General features: G+C 37.9%; 1 protein-coding gene across 1 annotated transcript in view; it reads right to left on the bottom strand.

Moving 5' to 3' along the window:
• Positions 1–1,042: 1,042 nt before the first annotated feature.
• WDR1 (WD repeat domain 1) overlaps positions 1,043–20,350 on the bottom strand; it is a 40,645-nt gene continuing 21,337 nt past the window's right edge. The window contains exons 4-17 of the mRNA XM_015623673.1: positions 20,008–20,161; positions 15,829–15,919; positions 12,931–13,078; positions 11,355–11,535; positions 9,492–9,569; positions 8,754–8,834; positions 8,402–8,635; positions 7,493–7,580; positions 6,524–6,680; positions 5,781–5,868; positions 4,609–4,719; positions 3,955–4,128; positions 2,725–2,869; positions 1,043–2,439 (exon numbers count right to left, since the gene is read on the bottom strand). Coding sequence (XP_015479159.1) covers positions 2,330–2,439; positions 2,725–2,869; positions 3,955–4,128; positions 4,609–4,719; positions 5,781–5,868; positions 6,524–6,680; positions 7,493–7,580; positions 8,402–8,635; positions 8,754–8,834; positions 9,492–9,569; positions 11,355–11,535; positions 12,931–13,078; positions 15,829–15,919; positions 20,008–20,161 — 1,840 coding nt within the window. The 3' untranslated portion in view covers positions 1,043–2,329. The remainder of the gene's footprint in view (positions 2,440–2,724; positions 2,870–3,954; positions 4,129–4,608; positions 4,720–5,780; positions 5,869–6,523; positions 6,681–7,492; positions 7,581–8,401; positions 8,636–8,753; positions 8,835–9,491; positions 9,570–11,354; positions 11,536–12,930; positions 13,079–15,828; positions 15,920–20,007; positions 20,162–20,350) is intronic.

The raw sequence follows: 20,350 nt of genomic DNA, 5'->3' as shown, positions 1-20,350 counted from the left end.
ACATTCATGTCAAATATCACTATTTCCTTTTGAAGTCACTATAATCTATACAGACAATCCTGTCTTTTTTTCCTGTTTCTCTGTTCAAGGGCAGGCCAAGGGGTTTGACTGTGGCACATTTGCACTCTGGGGCAAACACAAGTAATGTAGGGGCCTGATGCAGAGCAGTACAGCCAGACGCCTTAGATCAGTTTGTGGTGTGTGTACACTGGATCAACAATGAACCTCTGCTATGACATTCTGTCCAATAGCAGAATACATTTTCAGTTTTTTAGTCAGGATTTCCTAGCCAACTACAAAGACCATATTAAGGTCTTAAGGAATTAGCTCAGGCCATATGCCAATAAACAAATCCAGTGGAAGCTGAAGCACGAGCAGTCACCCTCACTGCCATCCAAACACACATCTCCATGCAGGGTTTCTGGCTAACAGGCATTTTGCAGAACCAGTACTACAAGGTCTTTGAGGAATCAAAAAATAGCTCACTCTATAACTTTCAGGCATAGTGCACAAGCTCTGATAACTGCTTAACTCCTCTTCCCCTCCCATTCACAATTACTTAAACAACAGGGCTTCAACTACCACAGGAACTCACTGATCAGATTCAATTGCAACTCTTCCAGGTCAAACCCAGGAACAATGGATGAATTGCTTGCTATGCCAGTCCCTGTGCAACAGCAGAATGACTTTTAGGGGGTAGACACAGAAAACCGTTCATTTGGATCTTATGAAAAAAATCAAATGCACCCTTTTCCAAAACTTCTCTTGTCCTTGCATTGTTAGCAAGAAAAACATGAAAAACTGGTAACAGACACAGTAAACACAAAGAAACCATGGTGCCAAATATCCCACTTCTTAGAAGAAGAAAAAAGAAAAATCTATGCACCTGTTTCACTGTAGATGTTGGTTTGTAGGCTAGGAGACATTATGATCACCACTCCTAAAAAGAAATCAACACACTTCCTTTCCAACACATGTTTCATCAACATTTCATTTTTGCAAGGTAATTTTTTTTTCAGCAATTGAGCAATAGGCCACAGTATGAGAAGCAGCAAAAGCATTTTATTTGCTGTATAATTAGTGTCATTAGAAATATGATTGGTAAAAAAAACACGCGAGCCCACACAGAAAGGAAAGCTTAATAAAACCCAAAGACAACTGGAAAGGTGGTGGTGGTGGTAGAGATTTAGCAGAGAAAATATTTTTTTAAAAGTCTTCCAAGGTTCTAGACAGCAACAACTCTTTTTGGCCATCAGAGATGGTAACAGATCTTCCTACTGCTTTGCATCAGAGTGTCCTCCTCCACCCTTGTTGGACTGCTAGCTTCAAATCACTTAAACGTACTGTGGAGTGTGAGAAGGGAACTAAACACAACATCGGGATCTCTTCGCATGAGGTAACGCTTTCATGCAACTGTTCTGCACATGCAAAGGCATAAAACTTACTGAGCAAACACCATCTTCTCAAAAATCACTTCAAGTCATAACAACACTTCACTTTGTTTAATTCCTGTATTTTCCAAAAGGTGGTAGAAGTACTGCATTTTTTTAAACAATAACATGCTTGTCCTCCTTCAAACAGAAAATATCTTTAATCTTTGAAACAGTATGATTTCTTTCTCTGACACTGAAATGACGAGACAGTCTTAATTCATGAAAGCAACAATTGTGTTTCTGAAGCAACAAGTTGCCACAACGATTATTTGTAAACATTATACCCACAACAGTAAGTACATTAAAATCCCACACTTCCACCTTAAAATAAACCACAAAGATTTGACATGAAATACATAAAAAGTTTATTATGTATGTACCCCATCTTCTTATCTGGAGGAGAAAATCTGAGGCAACAGTTTGGTGCAGTATAGAGAAGCAAAGCAATATACAGTAGCTGCACACAGCTTGATTGGTTTCAGACCACAACTAAATACTCTTACTATGACTGTTAGTACAGAAATGTTCTGTAATTAGAAAAAATGAGAAGTATTACTCTCATGCTGTACAGTCTTATGTTTCTTGGTTAGAAAAGTACAACTGATTGAGTTGGAATCTTTTGCGCCTGAACCTTGCACACCAACTTGTTTGGCTGTTGCCTCTGGAATGTTCAGCACAAAGGTTAAGCTCCAGACATAATTTAAGTGCTTTTCATGTGCAAACTGTTACTCGCTAAAGCTTTCAAAGTACATTTAATTACAGATATGAACACCCTGTAAAGATATGAGGATATGACAGCAGACCCAGAGGCCAATACAGATTTTTAAAGAGAAGTACTATGTTCCACTGCAGTAGTTCTAGTCCCTGATTAGGTCCTTCCAAAGAGGGGGCTTATTTCAATTGTAGGAGATAGACCACTCTTTAACAGAAGCATCGTGGGATGTTGTTACCAGAGTATGTTCATCCAACCACGCCAAGCCGCTTACATGATGTAGTCTGTGGGCATCTGTATTGAAGTGCAAAGTAACAGAAAAGAATTAGGAATGCTGGGTTGACAACTTCAGCACATTCCAAACATGATTTTGAGCTGCATTAAATACTAGTACTGGATTTTAAAAGTAACTACAAAAATAACAGAATATTTCCAGGTAGTGTGGCTAGATAGAGATTAAAATAAAGGCTAAATTACTCTGGGAACATTCAAAGCCTGCTTACCATTAGCCTATAAAACAGTGCTGGATTTCAAGAACTACTAGAATCTTTCAAAAGTATTATGTTGAAGAAAACATACCTGGTATCTTGACTCTGGTCTCTGGATCACTCACAGTCCAAACATATACCATCATGTCCATGCCTCCAGAAGCAAAGTGTTCATTGTCTGGTGACCATGCAATACAAACAACTTTTGCATGGTGTCCGTAAAAGACGTTATGCTCCTATTTGAAAATTAGGGAGACCAGGGTTATTCCAGTAGTTAAAGCTACTTCAAGAACGAGCTTTCAATGTGCAGCATCAGAACATGCTACTGCAAGACTCCAGACAATGTACATCTCAGGTGTAGATGCACAAAGCAAATCAAGTGGTGGCTTCATCTTAAATAGTGTTTTTTTTATAAAAGGGGTTTGTATTTTATCAGTCTACTAAGACATTTTTCTATGAAAGCTTGATTGTTAAGTGCATATGCAATTTAGAGGCTTCTAAAATAATCCCCACAGATGTTTCTCAAGGCAGAATTATTTAAATTTTTACATAGAAAACTGAATGTTTTTTGTGGAATGCCATCCTGCCTTTTTACTTCAGTGTTGTTTCAGACAAAGTTTAAGGAGTTTACAGGCTGATACACATTGACTGCTTGGGCTGAAAAGTGGAAATTGCCATTTTTTTATTTTTGGTTACGCGACAGTAGATTGGCAGATACAAAGATTCCCTGTCCTAACATATTCCTTTCATAGCTTAGTCTTTACCACGGAACTGTGTGCCAGAGACAGCAGAATCTTATTGCCAATCTGCTTTATTTACTTCATTGAATTTTACTGTACTGCACAATTCTTATCAAACTGAGCCTACATTCTTGACCATTTTATAAAAATGCACACAAGTTCTCATACAGACATGGCATGTATTTTGTTATTTCCTTTAAAAAACAACTAAGCAACGAACTAGTGGTTCAGGAGACCCAAAGGAACGTTCTGTACTTAACTACTGCTAGTCTGTGGAAATTCATCTCCATCCCTTTTTTAAATATGCATTTGTTATTAGATGGGTTTCAGTGCCTTCCCAGCAGCCAACCTATGCTGAACATTTCCTCAACTTTTTTACAGTCTGGAGGGTTCACATAAGCTGCTGTAAATGCCAGTACTAGCCCAAAATAGCAGGTAAACAGTCACAGAAACATCAAATTTACAGCAATGATTTACAATTAAATCTCAGCAGCTACAATGTACTTCACTACAACAGATTTAGACATGAGCTGTCAGACAATTTGCTTTTAAACAAAGACAACTCTCACTACAATTCTTACCGCGTAGCCATCAGCAACACTAAAGACAGTGACAACTTTGTTTGCATCACAGACTGCAAGAAAGGCACCATCGTGAGAATATGCCAGGTCAGTAACAGGACCTTTAGCTTCCAAAGTCTTATCATCACTTTTCAAAGAGGTTCCTTGGATTGAATACAAATGGACATTCCCATCCTGCAAATTAATAGCAATGAAGGAGAAAAGGTAGAAAAATAATTTTACAATAGAAAGAATGCTGAAATTTTTTGCATTAATTTGGTCTAGTAGTGCTTATGTTAAGAAAAAGTTTAGACAACCTGTAAAATGTCATTTATGCTGGCTACAATCCACCCAGTCTGTAAATAAACCCCTTTTCTAGAATTTGCCTACTTCAAGAACACACTGTGTAAAAACAATTTGGCAATTTCAAAACTGAAAATACAGAAAAGAAGATTCAATTCAAAAAGAAGTGAAATAGACTTTAGATCACAATTGTGGTGGAACCTGGGTAATGAAAGCCCAGAAACACCAAAAACACAGTTTACTTTAACAACAGTGATGCTGTTAAAATTTTTCACCTACCATTTCTCAACACAACACACTTACTACTATTAAATACTTCTGCTACTTGCTCCAGTGTTCAAAGAAGTGCAATTTTAGGAAGTGCAACCTTACCGCTCCTCCCACTGCTGCTGTACTTCCTGCAGGGTGAATGGCTACAGCTTCTGGCTCATAGCCAAGGTCATCAACTGCAAAACACTTTTTCTTGTCTTTCATCAAGACAATCTGTAAGTAGAAAACCAAAAACTAAGACACTTCTCTTCAAAGTACCTAATAAAACTATTACTAAGCCACATTTCTTAGTCATAAATACAAATCCCCTTTGGTTGCTCAGAAGTTTATTGTATTAGCATCTTAAGGGAACAGTTTCATTCTTAAAAAAAAAAACCAAAAATTTAAGAAATGCCTACATGTGGTGACTAATCTGCTGTACTGCAGTATTCATGTGTTCTAAATTACACAGTGCAGGGCATTCTCCACTGCCTTCAGCTTTACTTCACTTGGCTTGAACATGAAATAAACATGGACAAACCAGTATTTTTAGCAATGTTTACTCCCTTCCTGGTCCATAGTTAAAGGGAGAGAGGCAGGACCAAACTAGTAGCAAGTTAATGCTGTGGTGTTAAACTTTAAAGGCTATTTCCTACTAGTTCTATGCTATGGTTAACTGGGATTAACTCACATGAAAACAGGTTTGGACAACACTATCAAATGTCCCAAACACAATGCCAGTACCCACACAGAAAGCATAAATCATTAGAAGTTAATAATGTTTTGATACAAGAGAGACTTGGTGCAATGTCTCCCGTTTTCTGTGCTCTGCATACTAGTGGCAAGCAAGCTAGAGCTGCTTATGCTGTACAACAGCAATAGTTAATTGGTTAGTGGGATTAATTGCAAAAAAAAAACCCAAAAAAACAAACAAACAAAAAAAAAAAAACCAAAAAAACCACCATGAGAAAAACATCCTTTTGCCAAAATCATGTCACTGAACAGATCTGGCAAGAGCACGACTCTGAGGTTTAATGCTCCAGCACAAAGCTGTATTGGTAACAAATACAGATGCATCCACACACAAGGGACTGTCTGAAATTTAGACCTGTACATAAATGTGAAATTGGTACAGGATGCAAAAAGACATGGCTATCAAGTATCCTGCTGAATTATGTTCCCTGTAGGTCTAATTAGGAAATTCTACAGATGTGTAAGGTAATCCCACAGTAAATGTTACTATACATGGCATTATTAACACAGCAATAGTCTATAATCCACATGTTAATACTTACTTGTCCAATGCATAAAACTACAGTGTAACCACCAGGACCCACAGCTAAACATTTTGGCTGAACATCCATTTTCACAGCATCCTGGCCACTGGAAGAGGATGTGCCAAGGTGGAGAAGCAGGAAAGACAAAGAGGGAAGAAATTATTCCATGTCTACCATTATTTTAAATTGCCCATTCAAATAATCAGTCACTAATCATCAAGAACATGCATAAATTAATTTTCTTATCTATTAATCTGCAAAGTTTCCTACTGTTTCGTGTTTAAAGCTTTACTATCTCAATCAGGTAGTACATCTTTGAAATGAAAGTCAATGTTACTATACTACAGTTTAATTTTTAAACTAACTAGATTATCTTAACAGGATTCTTTAAATTCTGGTTTCCATGAAGAAACAGCTATGTCACACTCCTCCTAACCACATTTATCTTCACTGTCCCTGGGTATCTACAAATCACAAAGCAGACACCTGTCCTACAGCCCTTAACTAAGTCACCCAAGACAAGACAGGTCTCCATCTGACCCATGGAAGGGGTCAAATTCAAATTTTCAAACAAATTGAAAAGCCTAGGATGCACTTCTCAATGTCAGAAAAGCAAAAGGTTGGTACTGCAATCATTTCCACAGTTTCCATGGCAACATAAAATCTAAATAAACTCCAGCATTTATATTTACCATATAAAATCAGAAACATTCTTGCTGTAAAATAATTATACTTCAATAAAAGGTAACATTTTAACTAACCTGTAATCTCTCTTGCTAAGGTTGGTATAGCGCACAGTGTCATCCATACTGCAGGTGACCAGCTGGTCCATCTCATCCACTGCCATTCTAGAAACCTGGTTTGTGTGGCCCTTCCCAGAAAAGCCATCATTCTCTCCAGTTTCAGAATCCCAATAATGTGCATAATAGAATTAAGGAACATTTGAAGATACTGGTGAAGTCAGATTCCACACCATAAAAAGTTAAATAATTGACAGAACAGCTAAGGTTAGATAGAAGGGGCCTCTTGAGATTTAGTCCAACCTGCTGTTTAAATTGGTGTCATCTACAAGCTCCATGGATAACCTAATAATATTTATTAAGTTAAACTCTGATGTTCTGTAATGAGCTAAATGGCCTACCAGAAACAGTAGCAAATACTGGAATAATAAGCATTAGGTCTGAGACTAGAAGTAGTTTTCAAAGCAGTTAGAAACCTTTGTAACACTGGCTTTTCCCTCATATTATATGGTAACATCAGTGTTAACTACTCACTCTATTACAGGTCTGAAAAGAAACAGGACCTATATTTATAAGGGTTTATGCCAACATGACACCATTTTAAAGACATGATAAAGGACTGCAGTTGCAACTCTAAGCTTCAGAATGCTGGAAATGTAACTTTCTGCATATTCTGTCATAAGTGGAAAATATGTATTACTGTTTCTGGATGTTACAAGAGGCTGATTTATATATTTACTTGCTCCTCCATACTCTCAAGCTACCTATCATGAAGAAGCAACAACTGAAAATTAAGAGCTGGCTTATATTTAGCAGGAAAGTGTGGCAGCAGCTAGTAAAACAGGTATTAGAGGAAAGCAAAATAAACTGTAGACAAAATATTCACTTGTGTACAATAAACTTTGTCTTCAGCAAAGCTTTTTTTCACCTCTCCTAATGGACTCTCAGACTTTAAAACTAGAACAAGTATCACTATTAAATAAAGGATATTAATATGACCATCATTACTTCCAGAGTAAATATAGGACTTTCCACCATTTTTGTGCACCGTAAGACACTGAATTGATTTACTATGACCCTGTGAATGGGACATAAATAATTACTGATGAGCAATTTTTAACACATACATACATCCATTTGAGAAGAATGATAGGTTATTCAGAAAATAACATGCTATTCACAAGCATTAAAAGTCACCCAGTAGAAAAACCACTATTTTACAGTGCAGTCACTTAACTGTTATAGCACTGCTATTGCCATGTCCTTGATGAGAAACAGTAAGCACCATGGATGTCCTTATTAGCCTGATGAGCCAAAATACTTTTGTAGTCTTTTCATCACTGCTTTTCAGGCACTTTATGATTCAGGGAAGAGGACTAAATATGGTCATGTACCCACATCAACTTCCAGAATTATAGCAGTGATGGCAAAAATCTGGGACGTTGTTTCTAGTTCATGTAAAAATGTAAGTTCCCATGAGAGAGAGTCTTGTGTCAGTGAACTCTTTAAATCCTAAAATTAAAGTTCGACTGCAAGGGAACCCTAATCACCTTGTCCACAATACACTAGAGTTCTGGAAGAATGAGACATCACTGGTAGTTTTCTATCTATGCTCTATTTCTTTTCTCATCTCAAGAATGCTTAAAAGCTGCAACAAAAAATAAGTTGATAACATTAATTAAAATTAAATCATCAGTCTGGGAATTTTCACAAAGCACAGTCTCACACATGTAAATAGCAACTTCTTAATTCATATGACTTCAAGAAAGTCACACATAGCTCATTTGGCAATGCTAATTTAACAAAGCTGTTTTTCAATAGCTACTATTCCACCTTGACAGCTTCAATCACTGAGTCATTTATTGCACAAACTCATAAAGTAACAGAATTTTAACCTACCTTTATGACACGTAAAGGCTTATTTGGATTGTTCTTGTCCAAATAATTGATATAGCCAGAGAGGGAGATAGTCAATAAATGCTCTTTCTGCCACAAGCAACCCAGCTGCTGATCCAACACGTTTGATCCCATGTTAAAAGTATTTACAATAGAATTAGCACCGACATCCCAGATTTTAGCAGTTTTATCTCCAGAAGCAGAAAGCAACTGACTACTGTCAGGGCTCCAACTAATCTGTAAAAACAAATGTCACCACAAGACAGTAAATGCATTTATTAATCCAAGACTTTGCAGTTCATTAACTGGGTAATGAAACACTACGGATCATTTGCACAAATGAAGTGATACTTACGGCATAAATACCTCCATCGTGTGCTTTGCCTCCACCAAGAGCACACACTTTCTCTCCAGTCTTCCCATCATAGACAAAGATCTTAAAAAAGCACACAGAAATACAACTTAAAGCGAAAAGCAGTAATAGAAAAAAACCCATATAGTGTCTGACACTTTGGTACACTAGACTCCTTTTTAAGGAGAGGCACAAGCTATGCTGCACTGAGTAACTAAGTCTAAATGACTGAGATGAAAATTGTAAATAATCACAGCAAGTCTCCTGTACTTCCAGACATTTGAAATTCTGGGAGATGTTACAGTGATGACAGCTGCTTATCACAGCTGTCATGGGAGTCTGCCCTCTGAGAAAGGCAAGTTACCCATGGTAAACGAGTCATTGTCAACCTGCCCTTACCAGTAGGGAGTACACATGGAGCTGGGTTGCTATCTATGAAATTCTGTATTTCAGCTAGACCTCTCAGGACCATAACATACATATTCCAAAAGTCCAACATGTTCCTGCCAAAACAACCTGTAGGAGAATGCTAGGGAGATGGAATAGGGAAAAAACCTGAGTAAGAATAGTCTGGTTATTACCACTTACCAGTTATTATAGATTTACAGGAGGAGTTAAAAGTTTAAACTCATGGCATTAAAAAGAAGCAACACGGATTTTACAAAACTAATCCTATACCAAAAATGCACAAGAAAATCTTGTCATGATAAAATCAGTATAAAGAGTTCCTTGTTTTTTTACCTGCCCATCTGCACTAGCTGTAGCAAATCTGTTCCCATCAGGAGAAAACCTCACACAGTTCACAAACCGTGTATGGTCCTGTAGAAAAAACGTAAGAATTGGCAAACAAAAAAAGAAAAGACTATTTTACATATAAGACAATCTAGTAACAATGAACTTCTCTTATATGTGAACCATGAATTAGCTGTATAGGAGATGCTTGCTGTAGAAAATTTCTAGGAGGCAAGTTTAGCCACTATCTGAAGAGAATCATGGGGACCAAGGACAGTCCAGGGAAGACACTGACACCATTACTGATGTAGTTAAAAGAACTCAGTGCATACCAGGAGAATGATTACCCAGTTTCAGGGATAAGTAGTAAAAAAAGTCAGATGCAGCCTACATGCAAAAACAAGATTCTTCCCCAGTGAGTTTTATACACACAAGAGTACTTTATACTTCTCATTGAAAAAAAAAAAAAAGTGCACAGGCATGAGATGAGAAATAAGTAAATAAGTTATTATTTTACTGAAATTCCATTATTCCATTTCTGGGAGATTGCATTAGTGATAGTTCTGTGAAGCAATGAGGCAAGACTGATGTATGCTCCCCAAATAGACTATTTACAAGTAGGAGACTATTCAAACCATGCAAACTAGAAAACACACGTTAAATAGGGAAGCACCACAATGAGGCCAAAGCTCCCATGCAGAGAGATTTGGAAGACTATTTTTAGTATTATGGAAGGCAGGTTCTAACCTACTTTCTTCAACTATACTTTTTTTTCACGCCAGTGATACTGCAGGCTCTAATCTAAACCATACAACCCATACCAGAATCCCATATATCAACCCAACTATCACTTTAAAAGGAAGACTGCATCACATACCAGTCTAAGCAGCACTGGTAAGCAATTTGGACTTCAGAGTTCCAAAACAACCAGCTTAGCAAAATGCAAGTATCAGCTTAAGTTCAGAAATATATTAGGCAACTACATCACTTCATTGGATTGCAGAGCTCAAAACAATTCCTATTCTAGAATTGGAATGGAATCCTTACTTAAGTCAGCATATGAAGACTACTCAAGGCTCATGTGTAAGAAAATAAAAGGCTTACTACACTGTTTTTAAAACTAAAATACAAACTAAACATTTTGCATCTACTATTGCAATAACATCCAATATCTTCACAATAATTTAAGGCAAGAGATCTCCTGCCATCAAAACAGCTGCAGATGCTGGTGGCTTTTTATTTTCTTTGGCCTTATGCCGCAATGAATACACCTTCACTGTGGTAGTTCCAGCCTTTGTTTAATTTAAGAGATTGTAACAAGTAGAATAAGAAACTAAGTTAAAAGGAATGTAGAAGCAGAAGACTGACCACACAAGTTACATACCCATTCCATGAAATCAAATTATGCTTTCAAACATCAACTCTCACCCTTTCTAAGTGGCCCTGGGATTTCATATTTGAGCACTCTTTATGGATGGGAAAATTCCATTAAAATCACCAGATTTCTTGAATTGTGCACCTTGGAAAGCTTTAAGAAATTCTACACACATCTGCACTGGGAAACAGATCTTTGAAAGCATCAACAGAACCAATAAGACAGCCTTCTTTATCCCTTCCATAGCTTAGTGACAATGAAAAAAGAATATTGGAAAAAGTGTTTCAGATTCTCTTTTTAACCAATCATTTACTTTGTTTTTTTTTTGTCCTGAGATGAACATTTGGTTACACATGGTTTTAAGAAACCCACTTGACACCAGCTATGCTTCAAAGGGGGGGAAGTGAATTTCTGTTTTAACAGCTGGTTGTGATAAGACCTGCAAGCTTGTTGGAAACTGCACAGTTCAACAGAGCCACATCTAAACTCAAACTCACGCTTAGTGTAAACTTGAACTTGAATGGCGGTCCCTCAAAGAAAGCAGCACAGTTGTCATCACTGCCAGTTGCCAGACGATATGGTCTTGTTTGCTTAATGTCCACACTATTGATCACTTTATTGTGCCCAGTAATCTCGCCAACAGAAGAGCCACTATCCCACAGGAACACTGCTCCAAATCTAGAAAAGCACACAATAACTACAATTCATACAAGTTAAACGTACATTAACTCCTTTAACATCTGCAAACTGCAGATTTGAGTGCACTCAAAGAAAAGAAATTAGGTCATCTCATTAATTTCATGCAAGCACATCATAGTTCCCTGAAGGCTATTTGAGATCTTGCTGGTGAGAGATTCTAATCTTCAATAGGAGACTTTTGTTGAAGGGGACAAACAATCAGATTTTGTATATAAAGCTTCTAAAATTCAGAGATCCAATGTATATTCCTCACTAACACAAGATTTATTCCTCATTAAGATAAGCTTTATAAAAGACAGCAGTAAATTACTCCATCTGCCTAGCCACAACAGACTGCAGAGAGCTAGGATAACAATGGCAGTGGATCACAATTATCTATTTAGCCTAGATTGGGTACCATCACTTTTACAAATATTATTTAAGGAATAAGACTTTTAAAAGCATTTTTGACAGTTCTTACACTAAATCACCTTAAAAAGAAACCTCAGTATAATAAATACCTAGGCACTAAACTGCCAGAGCATTGCTATTTGAAAGGCCTTCTTTAGAATCCCTTCAACAATATTCCAGACTGAAAGTGCATCCACAGAACAGGAAGCTGGCCAGGTTTTTGAAGGAGAGCAAACTCACATTGTATCTACCCAGGGGCAGATGGAGCAATGGAGGACAGAGAGTCTCTTTCAAGGACACAGTACAGGGATTAAACAGTGGTCCAGGGGACCAGGGAACAGCACCACACGATGCTTTTCATCCCTTTAGGCATAAGACTACGTGGTCTGGACTCTGCTTTAGAAGTTCTGACAGTCTTTGAACATTAAATGGAGGACACAAACCTATCTGGGCATCTCATTTAGTCAGGTAAAAGACAACTGCTTGCTGTCCTTTCATTAAACTACCATAATAAAGTCTAAAAATGTAAGTATGTTGCAAATGAGAAAATTGAGATACACTTTTTTTTAAACTCTCATTCAATCAATTGAATAAGACCATGAGCCCAACAAGTGAAGGAAGAGGGGAAAAATATCTTGTCTTCCCCTTCCTACCCTTATTAGAATTTGACAAAAAAAATCCATCAAACACACCACCAAAAAATACCCACCTACCTCTAAGAAACAAGTCCCATACAATTTTTAAACTAAGCAATTGTAACAGAACTGTATTTTCCAACTAATTTACAGCTCTCAAACAGTGTGTAGAAAATCTTGCTGCAGAGCCTCACAACTTGAAGTCAAGACAGGGAAAAAGCAATGACTTCATTCCACTGAAGAATTTTAAAAGCTTTCTGCAAGGAACTTGCTTTGTTAGAATGTAGAGGTTTACAGTAAATGCATGTATGTATGTATAAACACACACCAACACAAAAGAATTACTCACTTTTCCCTTCCTTCTCCAACCACAGCAATTCTCTTGCTGTCTTCAGTCCATGCAAGGTCCTTTATTTTTCCTGCAAATGGCTGATACTCATACTTCAGCAGGTGTTCCTTCTGTGTAGTATCCCAGATTCTTAGCTTTCCAGAGACATCTGCCATAATAAAATAGAATATAACTATTGTTCCATCATGACTCAGTCACATGACTCATCAATCTGCCAGAGTACAGATTTTCAGCTACACTGAACACTTGTACTATGGACCTACTACCTTACCCTATTACAATTACTTTTTCTAACCAGATATTACAATTCAAAACATGCAGTACCAAATACAACAGAAGGAGAAAACATTTGCAGACATGTGAAAAATCTGCACAGTAAGAGTAGAAACTTTAATGTTATCAGCTGGTATGTGTTAAGTATCTGTTACACAAAGAACAAGCCAGCCCAGCTCCCCTGCCCAGCAGCTACAAGACACCTCACTGGGAAGTAAGCCACCCTACACCTACAAAAAGGGAGCAACCCAGTGGACAGTGGTTGATGCACTCCAATTTGTACCTTCAAAGAAGACCTGTTTTGCATACAAATACCAGACATATGTAGACATACAAAGAGATTTCTGTCCACAGAACTCAATTCATGCACGTCAGTGTGCTTTTTCTATACAGAAGCATGTACACACTTAATGGTGTGGATGCCTGCACTATCTGGAATACTAGACAGGAGTGCAACAGAATATTCAGGAACAGTAATGTCAAAAGCTGCAGACATGGCACAAGCAGTTAACAATTTAAGACTTAAGACAATGAAAGCTCCCTGGCTCACTGTTTCCACTGAGTATTGTAAAACCCAAGAGCTGTTCAGAGCAATTACTGTGGTACAGGATTGTAACCAGAGGAATTGTTCTATACACAGACAAATTTACACATCTCTAATGAAACCCACACAGCAAAGTCTGTGTGTATTGTACCCTTCAAAAAAAGCCACTGTTTTAGAATAAACCACATGCTAAAATGTGCATCTTTCAACTCAGCAGAATGCTTAAATCCTGTTCACCATTTATTGGTGCATCTTTACAATTAAATTTAAAGATACAGCCACCCTGAATCTTTGGGACATGGCCATTCACTTCTGCTAAAAGGACATCATGAGAATTTTATAGAGAGAATTTGTTCTTGAAGCAGAATATTAATGCAGACTTTACAATCTAATTGTTTCCTCTATCTATTAATAAGATACAGAGCTTTAACTTTGCAGTATCTCCCATTACTACATCTGCAGTAAGAGAAATTACCATAAAAACCAAACACATATTGCCAAAGGTCTGTCTCATGAAGCACACAAAGTATTAATGCAGGCTGCATGGCTAATGCAGATTTATAGACAGAGAAATGAATCTTACATGTTATACTTAGAAACAGCTTAAACAGCCTGGTCATCTATCCTCAGACCCCATGCTCAGCAGTATCACAAAACTATTTATAAATGACATACAGAAGACACTTTTTAAGGGAAATATTGCAACCTAAACTCTTTCACTTGGATATGACAAAAATTCTGAGAAAAAACAACCAAATACTTCCCTAGCACAGTATCTATTACTGTTCTTTTACAAAAGACTAGAAATCAAAGATACTACAAAAAAAATTAGATAGTTCTTCTGAGTATTAAGTGCTACACAAACCTAGAGCACCAGGATTGTAGAATATAGAATGCAAACTGGGTTTTAAGAGGGTATTCAATTTGACACATGGTCCACACACAAGACTGAGCCAAGAAAATCTTGGCTGTGGTCCCTTTCAGACAAGAATGTGAGAAAAGGGGAAAAAAACCCAAAACAACCAGCTCTGTTATCAGTGTTCTTAAAGGTTCCCCAGTACTTCAAAAATACTTATTCTAATATAACTTTCTGATATGAAGGAAAGCAAGAAGGATAGGACATTTTACATTTTAAAAAATACAGTTCCCTTGGAATTGCTGAAAGAGAAAATCCTGTTCTACTAAGACCTTTGCAGGAATCTGTGCTCTCTTTATAAAAGGCTCAGATTCAGAATGATTTCTTTACAGATATATTGCACAGAAAATATCTCTGTATTTGGGCACACTACTTGCTTCTAAAGCACTTCTAATTGTCAATGGCAAACATTTTTTAAGAAAATCTATATATTAGCTGCAAATCTTTGCAAGAAATACAAGTTACAGTTATTGTATTTATCAATATTCTTCATTGTGTACCAGTCCTCCTGAAAAAAAACTCAATTATGTGATGCAAGCTTCTAATAAAAAGGGTTTGTTCAGTTCTTTGGTAGTTAAAAACTGCTGTAATATGGGAAATTCAGACTGTAAAAATTCATGTTACACATCCTCAGACTATTGATTCCTATGCATTATAGAGAAACTGAGACTCAGCCTCTTTCCCTGCTAACTTGCCAAGGAAAGCTTTTTTTAGCTCAGGTTAAAAAGTAACAAAAGTCATAAATGTTGCCAAATTTGGTCAAGAAGAAGGGAAAAGAAAGGAGCACACACTGTTTTAGAACCCCTACACCCTGCCCATAAAGTATCAAAGTTTATGAACATCACAAACAATAGTCCTGTTTTTCCAAAATAACTTTTCACACCATTATATTTACACAAGTCTTCATCACACTAAGTATTTAGGGTTCATTTCCAGGCTCTTTCTTTATTGAAATAACACATTTTTAAAAGACCAAGAATGTCACTAAGCTCACTGCCTTGAGAAAAAGGTTAGAGGAACAAGGACATAAATAATTTCTCCTTCAGAGATGTGTACGGAATTCCATTGAAGCACATCCTACTGACTGCATATTCCATGCACACAGGAAGTGTTACTACTGTTTTGCCTGCTAAAGTTTGTACCTTTAACAGCACGGATACTTTACCTCCAGAGGCTATGTAGAATCCACTGGGAGCATACTTGGCAACTACAACCTGGTGGGCATGCTCAGTGTAGATGTCAGCAATTGCAGGATTCTATTTTAAAGGGGGGGAAAAAAAAAAGTTACAAACTTGTACCTCCTCCTTTTCAAAGGAATGAAATCAGAAATTCAACAATAAAATTCATAATTTCTCCCTGCACTCCCTTCTCTCAAACCCTGCTCTCCAGCTTAAATTAAGCAATTGTCTAAAAGTGAGAAGTGCAGCAGACATTGCAGAACACTGCTGCTACCACTGAAGCAACACAGTACTTTCTAACAACTGACACAAAAAATAATTTCCTCTTAATGACCCTTTCTTCTCTAATACCTGCCAAACAATAGAAAAACACTCCAAAATAACAGGCCAAGCATCAGGCTCTCCTTTTTTGGGGCTAGCCCAGGGATAAAGCAGTTACCCAAGTGGAATACTAAATATGAGCTGTGCTTTACAGCACACATCTAAAATTCTACTGTAGTCAAGTATGAAACTTAAGCCTGCAGTCAACCATAACACATGGCTGTTAATCATCACCATGTACCCAAAATCATTCAATAACCAATGAGATGTGCTAGGCTTGCTCTTTCTTGATAATTGCAATCTGCTTTAAAAGCCTGGTATGAAGAGTTGTACAGGAATTCTGAAAGAAATTCACTGCCACTCCATCATAATTTTCTCTTCAGTCTAAACTATGTTTTCAGATGTTTCAGGTTGGACAATAAAATGAACTCTGTGTCTCAGTAAATCAGTAGTGTTATACAACAGAGGCACCACAAAAATCAAAAAGGGATGACATCAAGGCAAAAAACTGCTTTCAAATTAGTTGTATCAAAAAGTCATTCTGCACCCCTCTCAGTTATAGTGTGTGTATGCTACAAAAGTAATACATGACTCTTTAGAAACGGTTTTCTACCATTTAACAGGCTTGTTTCAGCTCCAGAAACTTGACTCATATGATCAAAACAAAATTCCATTTTAACTGCTATAATTAATACAGATTTATTCAATCAAACCAGAAAACCACCTGATGTTATGGTATGACTCAGCCATCCAATCAGGGAAAACTAAAACACCCGCTCTGTGTTAGAAAGCGGTCTCCTGCTCACAAGAGTTCTTGCTGTTGCAGTACTGTTACATCTCAGGAGACAGAATACAGCTTGCTCATGCAAAAAGGAGCTTTTTTTTCATTCCTGCTTTTATGCATTGCTTGAGTGCATTGCAGCTCGACTTAAGCCATAACCATCTGCACTTACAGCATGCACATCCCTCTTCATTTTGTGTGCAGCTGGATTTCACCTGAGCAAGACATGATGTTTTCCCTGTTCTATATCTGCATCACCTACATGTTCAGGGAGCTCAAATCCCCCCACATGTTGTTATTAATGGCATGAGAGGTGTTATTTTACAGCAAGAATCTCCAAGAGTCCAGGAAACTAAACTGAGAGACCAACTTAAAGGGTTAAATGAAAGATAAAGACTCAAACTTAAGATATGGCAAGCAGATTCCAGAAAACAGGTAATAAGTTAGGGCTGTCAAACTGTACATTATTTATTCAATAGTATTATTTCTGCTTGTAAAGTAAGTTTTCTAACTTGCTTTTTTTCAATCAAGCCCAACCCCCCCCCCCAAAAACACTTCTAAAAAGATATTTAAGGAGAAAATGATAGTGTGAGCTGGGATAAATGTAGTAGCTAGATTAAACCAGCATCAAGCTTATGTGGCTTATTTCAAACACTGAAACCAGAGCCACCACATATGGAAGTGAGCAGTTTCAGTTCCAAGCTTCAAAGTAGTCTTAGACCCATGAAGATAAAATATTAATCAAGTATGAAACCTTAAAAATATCACTAGTCTTTCTCACAGAGCCTTTCCAGCATTGCTACAGAACTACTTCTTGCTTAAGGAAGTCTCTAGATCATGCTCAAAGATCAAGCATTAACCCTGAATGCTATATTCATCTGATTAGATAATGCTAGATAGCTTTAGACTTAAGGAGAAAGGTGATCACTGCATTTTGATGACCTGTTTTTTTTTTAATTAGAGCACAACCATCCATTGGAGAACTGCTCATGAAGGGATTACACACAGACCCCCAGCATTTCATTTCGTTGCTGCAAACTATTAGAGAGGCTTCTGTATCAGGCAAAGAAGGAACAGCTCTTAACTAAGAGCTCCCACACGTGTCTCCCTGAAAACTCAGCTTTTTGAGCTTGCTGATGTAGTTTCTAAAGACTTTCCCAGGACAGTAACTGTAAACATAGATATGTGTACATTCTTTCTGATACACATCTTGTGATGGACATCTCTCACAGCCAGTGCAGTGAGAAAGTGTTACCCTGACTATCCAATCCCTGGCTGTGGTCAGAAACCTAGAAATCCTGGAAGAAAAAAAAGCTCTCTCTTCCTTTCACCACACCTCGAGCTGTGTTCCTGGGACCTATTCCTCTTCAGCAGCAACACTTACAAGTCAGGTTACAAGCTGCAACATTCTCCAGCACAAGAGCCACAGCAGAGGCTCTGGTCATTTTTTTGTGTTATTGCTACAATATATTTTGTAGTCACCTGTCAATTATTAACAGCAGCAAACTCCCCTTGTCAGTCGGGTCAGCATGAACTGCACCATAAAACTGAAGGATTTGTGACTTCCATTCTCACCTTCCCTTGAGAGTTTAAACAGTTTGAAGTCTCACAATCCCTCCTTGCCTGTTCTCAGGTCACCATGTGCCCTACACCCCCCAGCTCATGCTGGGGCTCACGTTTGGACTGGGCTAATCTTCAGTGAGCTCATTCAGGTAAAGCAAATTGCTTTCTTCCAATTGAACCTCCAAAATAGGGTCAGAAGAGCATTAATGACAGTGGAAGGGAGAAGGTCAGCACTCACGACTTGGTCAGAAACTGTAACGTAAGCAGAGTGGCTTTTCCCTCTTCTCTCATCACACTGTGTGTCATTACAGGGTTTAACTGGGGCTTCTGGTTTCAGAAACTTGAACTTTTCTTGATACCAAAAGCAAAACACTATTACAAAGACACTATGCCGACATATGAATCCAGAGTGCGAGCTTACTTTTGGTTTTAAGTGAATGAATTTTAACTGATAGCAATCAAGAAATCTGCAAGGAATTAAGTTATTAGTCGCACTTATCTATTACGGCACGACAATGGAGAAGTGTCTGAATATAGTGGGGGTGGTGAGAAAACAGCTCAGTTTACAAAGGTGATTTACAGAAGCAGCCACAAACAAATCCATTGTTGTGGAGACCTAAGAATTCCAGAGAGGTATGTCCTACCCCTCCCCCTATAGCTCTTCCTGCTGCAGGCCAAATCTGCAGGAGCAAAGTAAATCTATGGGAGAATTTAATTTCCAAAAAACAAGCAATTACTTCGAAGAAATTTACTTTTTAAAAAAACAGTAGCAAAACAATGGCCTAAACATGTAACATTTCCTCCGCACTTTTCAAAGGGATGCCATATTTAAAAAGAAATCATTCAAATAACTCTGTTAACAGTTTCTTAGTTAGCACCAGAGGAAAAAAGCAAACACAAACCTCCACACTACCGAAAACATTAACTGGGGCGTTCTAATATTTAATCGATGAGCAAAATTCCCTGTGAGCAGGGCTGAAAACTTGCAGCCAGCTAGTGATGGAGTCCAGCAGCTCGTAAGTGTTTTGATTGCTAGAGCTGGGGATGGGTGGGGGAAAAGAAGCTGAAGATTTAAAGATTCAGGTTTACAAGTATTTAAATGTTTCCCTGACAGGCTACAGGTCCAAAACAGCGAAGAGGGAAGAACTCGTTTATTAGGCAAACACAGCAATCAACTTCATAATAATGATACCTAAGAAGATAAACAGGGCCAACCAGAATATACCAGTCTCTCATCTCTTAAGCTCAGTTTACATGCGGAGAGGGAAAGAACTGCGCATTTTACCGAGATTTTCTACATGTTTTTACAGTCGCTGCCTATGTTTTTTATGCCTGAGTCATGCACTCTACTTATTCCCCTGCTGCTGATCACGGATCTGTGACCTCGATTGAAAGCACCAAGACTGAATGAAGCACAGGCTGCTAAAGGAAGGGCAAGGAGACAAAATTCAACTTAGAGAAAGCTTTACACTAGAAACCAAAATAAATCAAGATACATTACATCAACGTTTCTGATGACGACACATTTTCCATTGGTGTAAAGAAAATTGTTGCCCTTAGGATCACCTCCAATAATTTTGGAAACACCTCGTTCAACCTGCGGAAGGCTAGCAAACACTTTTTCTGTGAAAAATAAAGGGAGAAAAGGATAAAAAGAAAATGAATAATAATAATAAAAAAATTAATTAATTTTTTAAAAATCAAAATAAAAGGAAGGCGCTTAATGCCTCCCCGCTACGGGCACACGCCCTGCCGGCAGCCGCCGGCACTTGTTGCTGTCAGCGGGCTCGGAGGCGCCGCCGGCTCCGCGCCGTCCCGCGGGGCCGCACGAGGGTCCGCAGCCC

This window comes from Parus major, chromosome 4 (genome assembly GCF_001522545.3).
Source record: "Parus major isolate Abel chromosome 4, Parus_major1.1, whole genome shotgun sequence".
NCBI classification, from domain to species: Eukaryota; Metazoa; Chordata; class Aves; order Passeriformes; family Paridae; genus Parus; species Parus major.
Note: the sequence above shows the minus strand (reverse complement) of the source record. Positions and strands in the feature narration are given on the sequence as shown.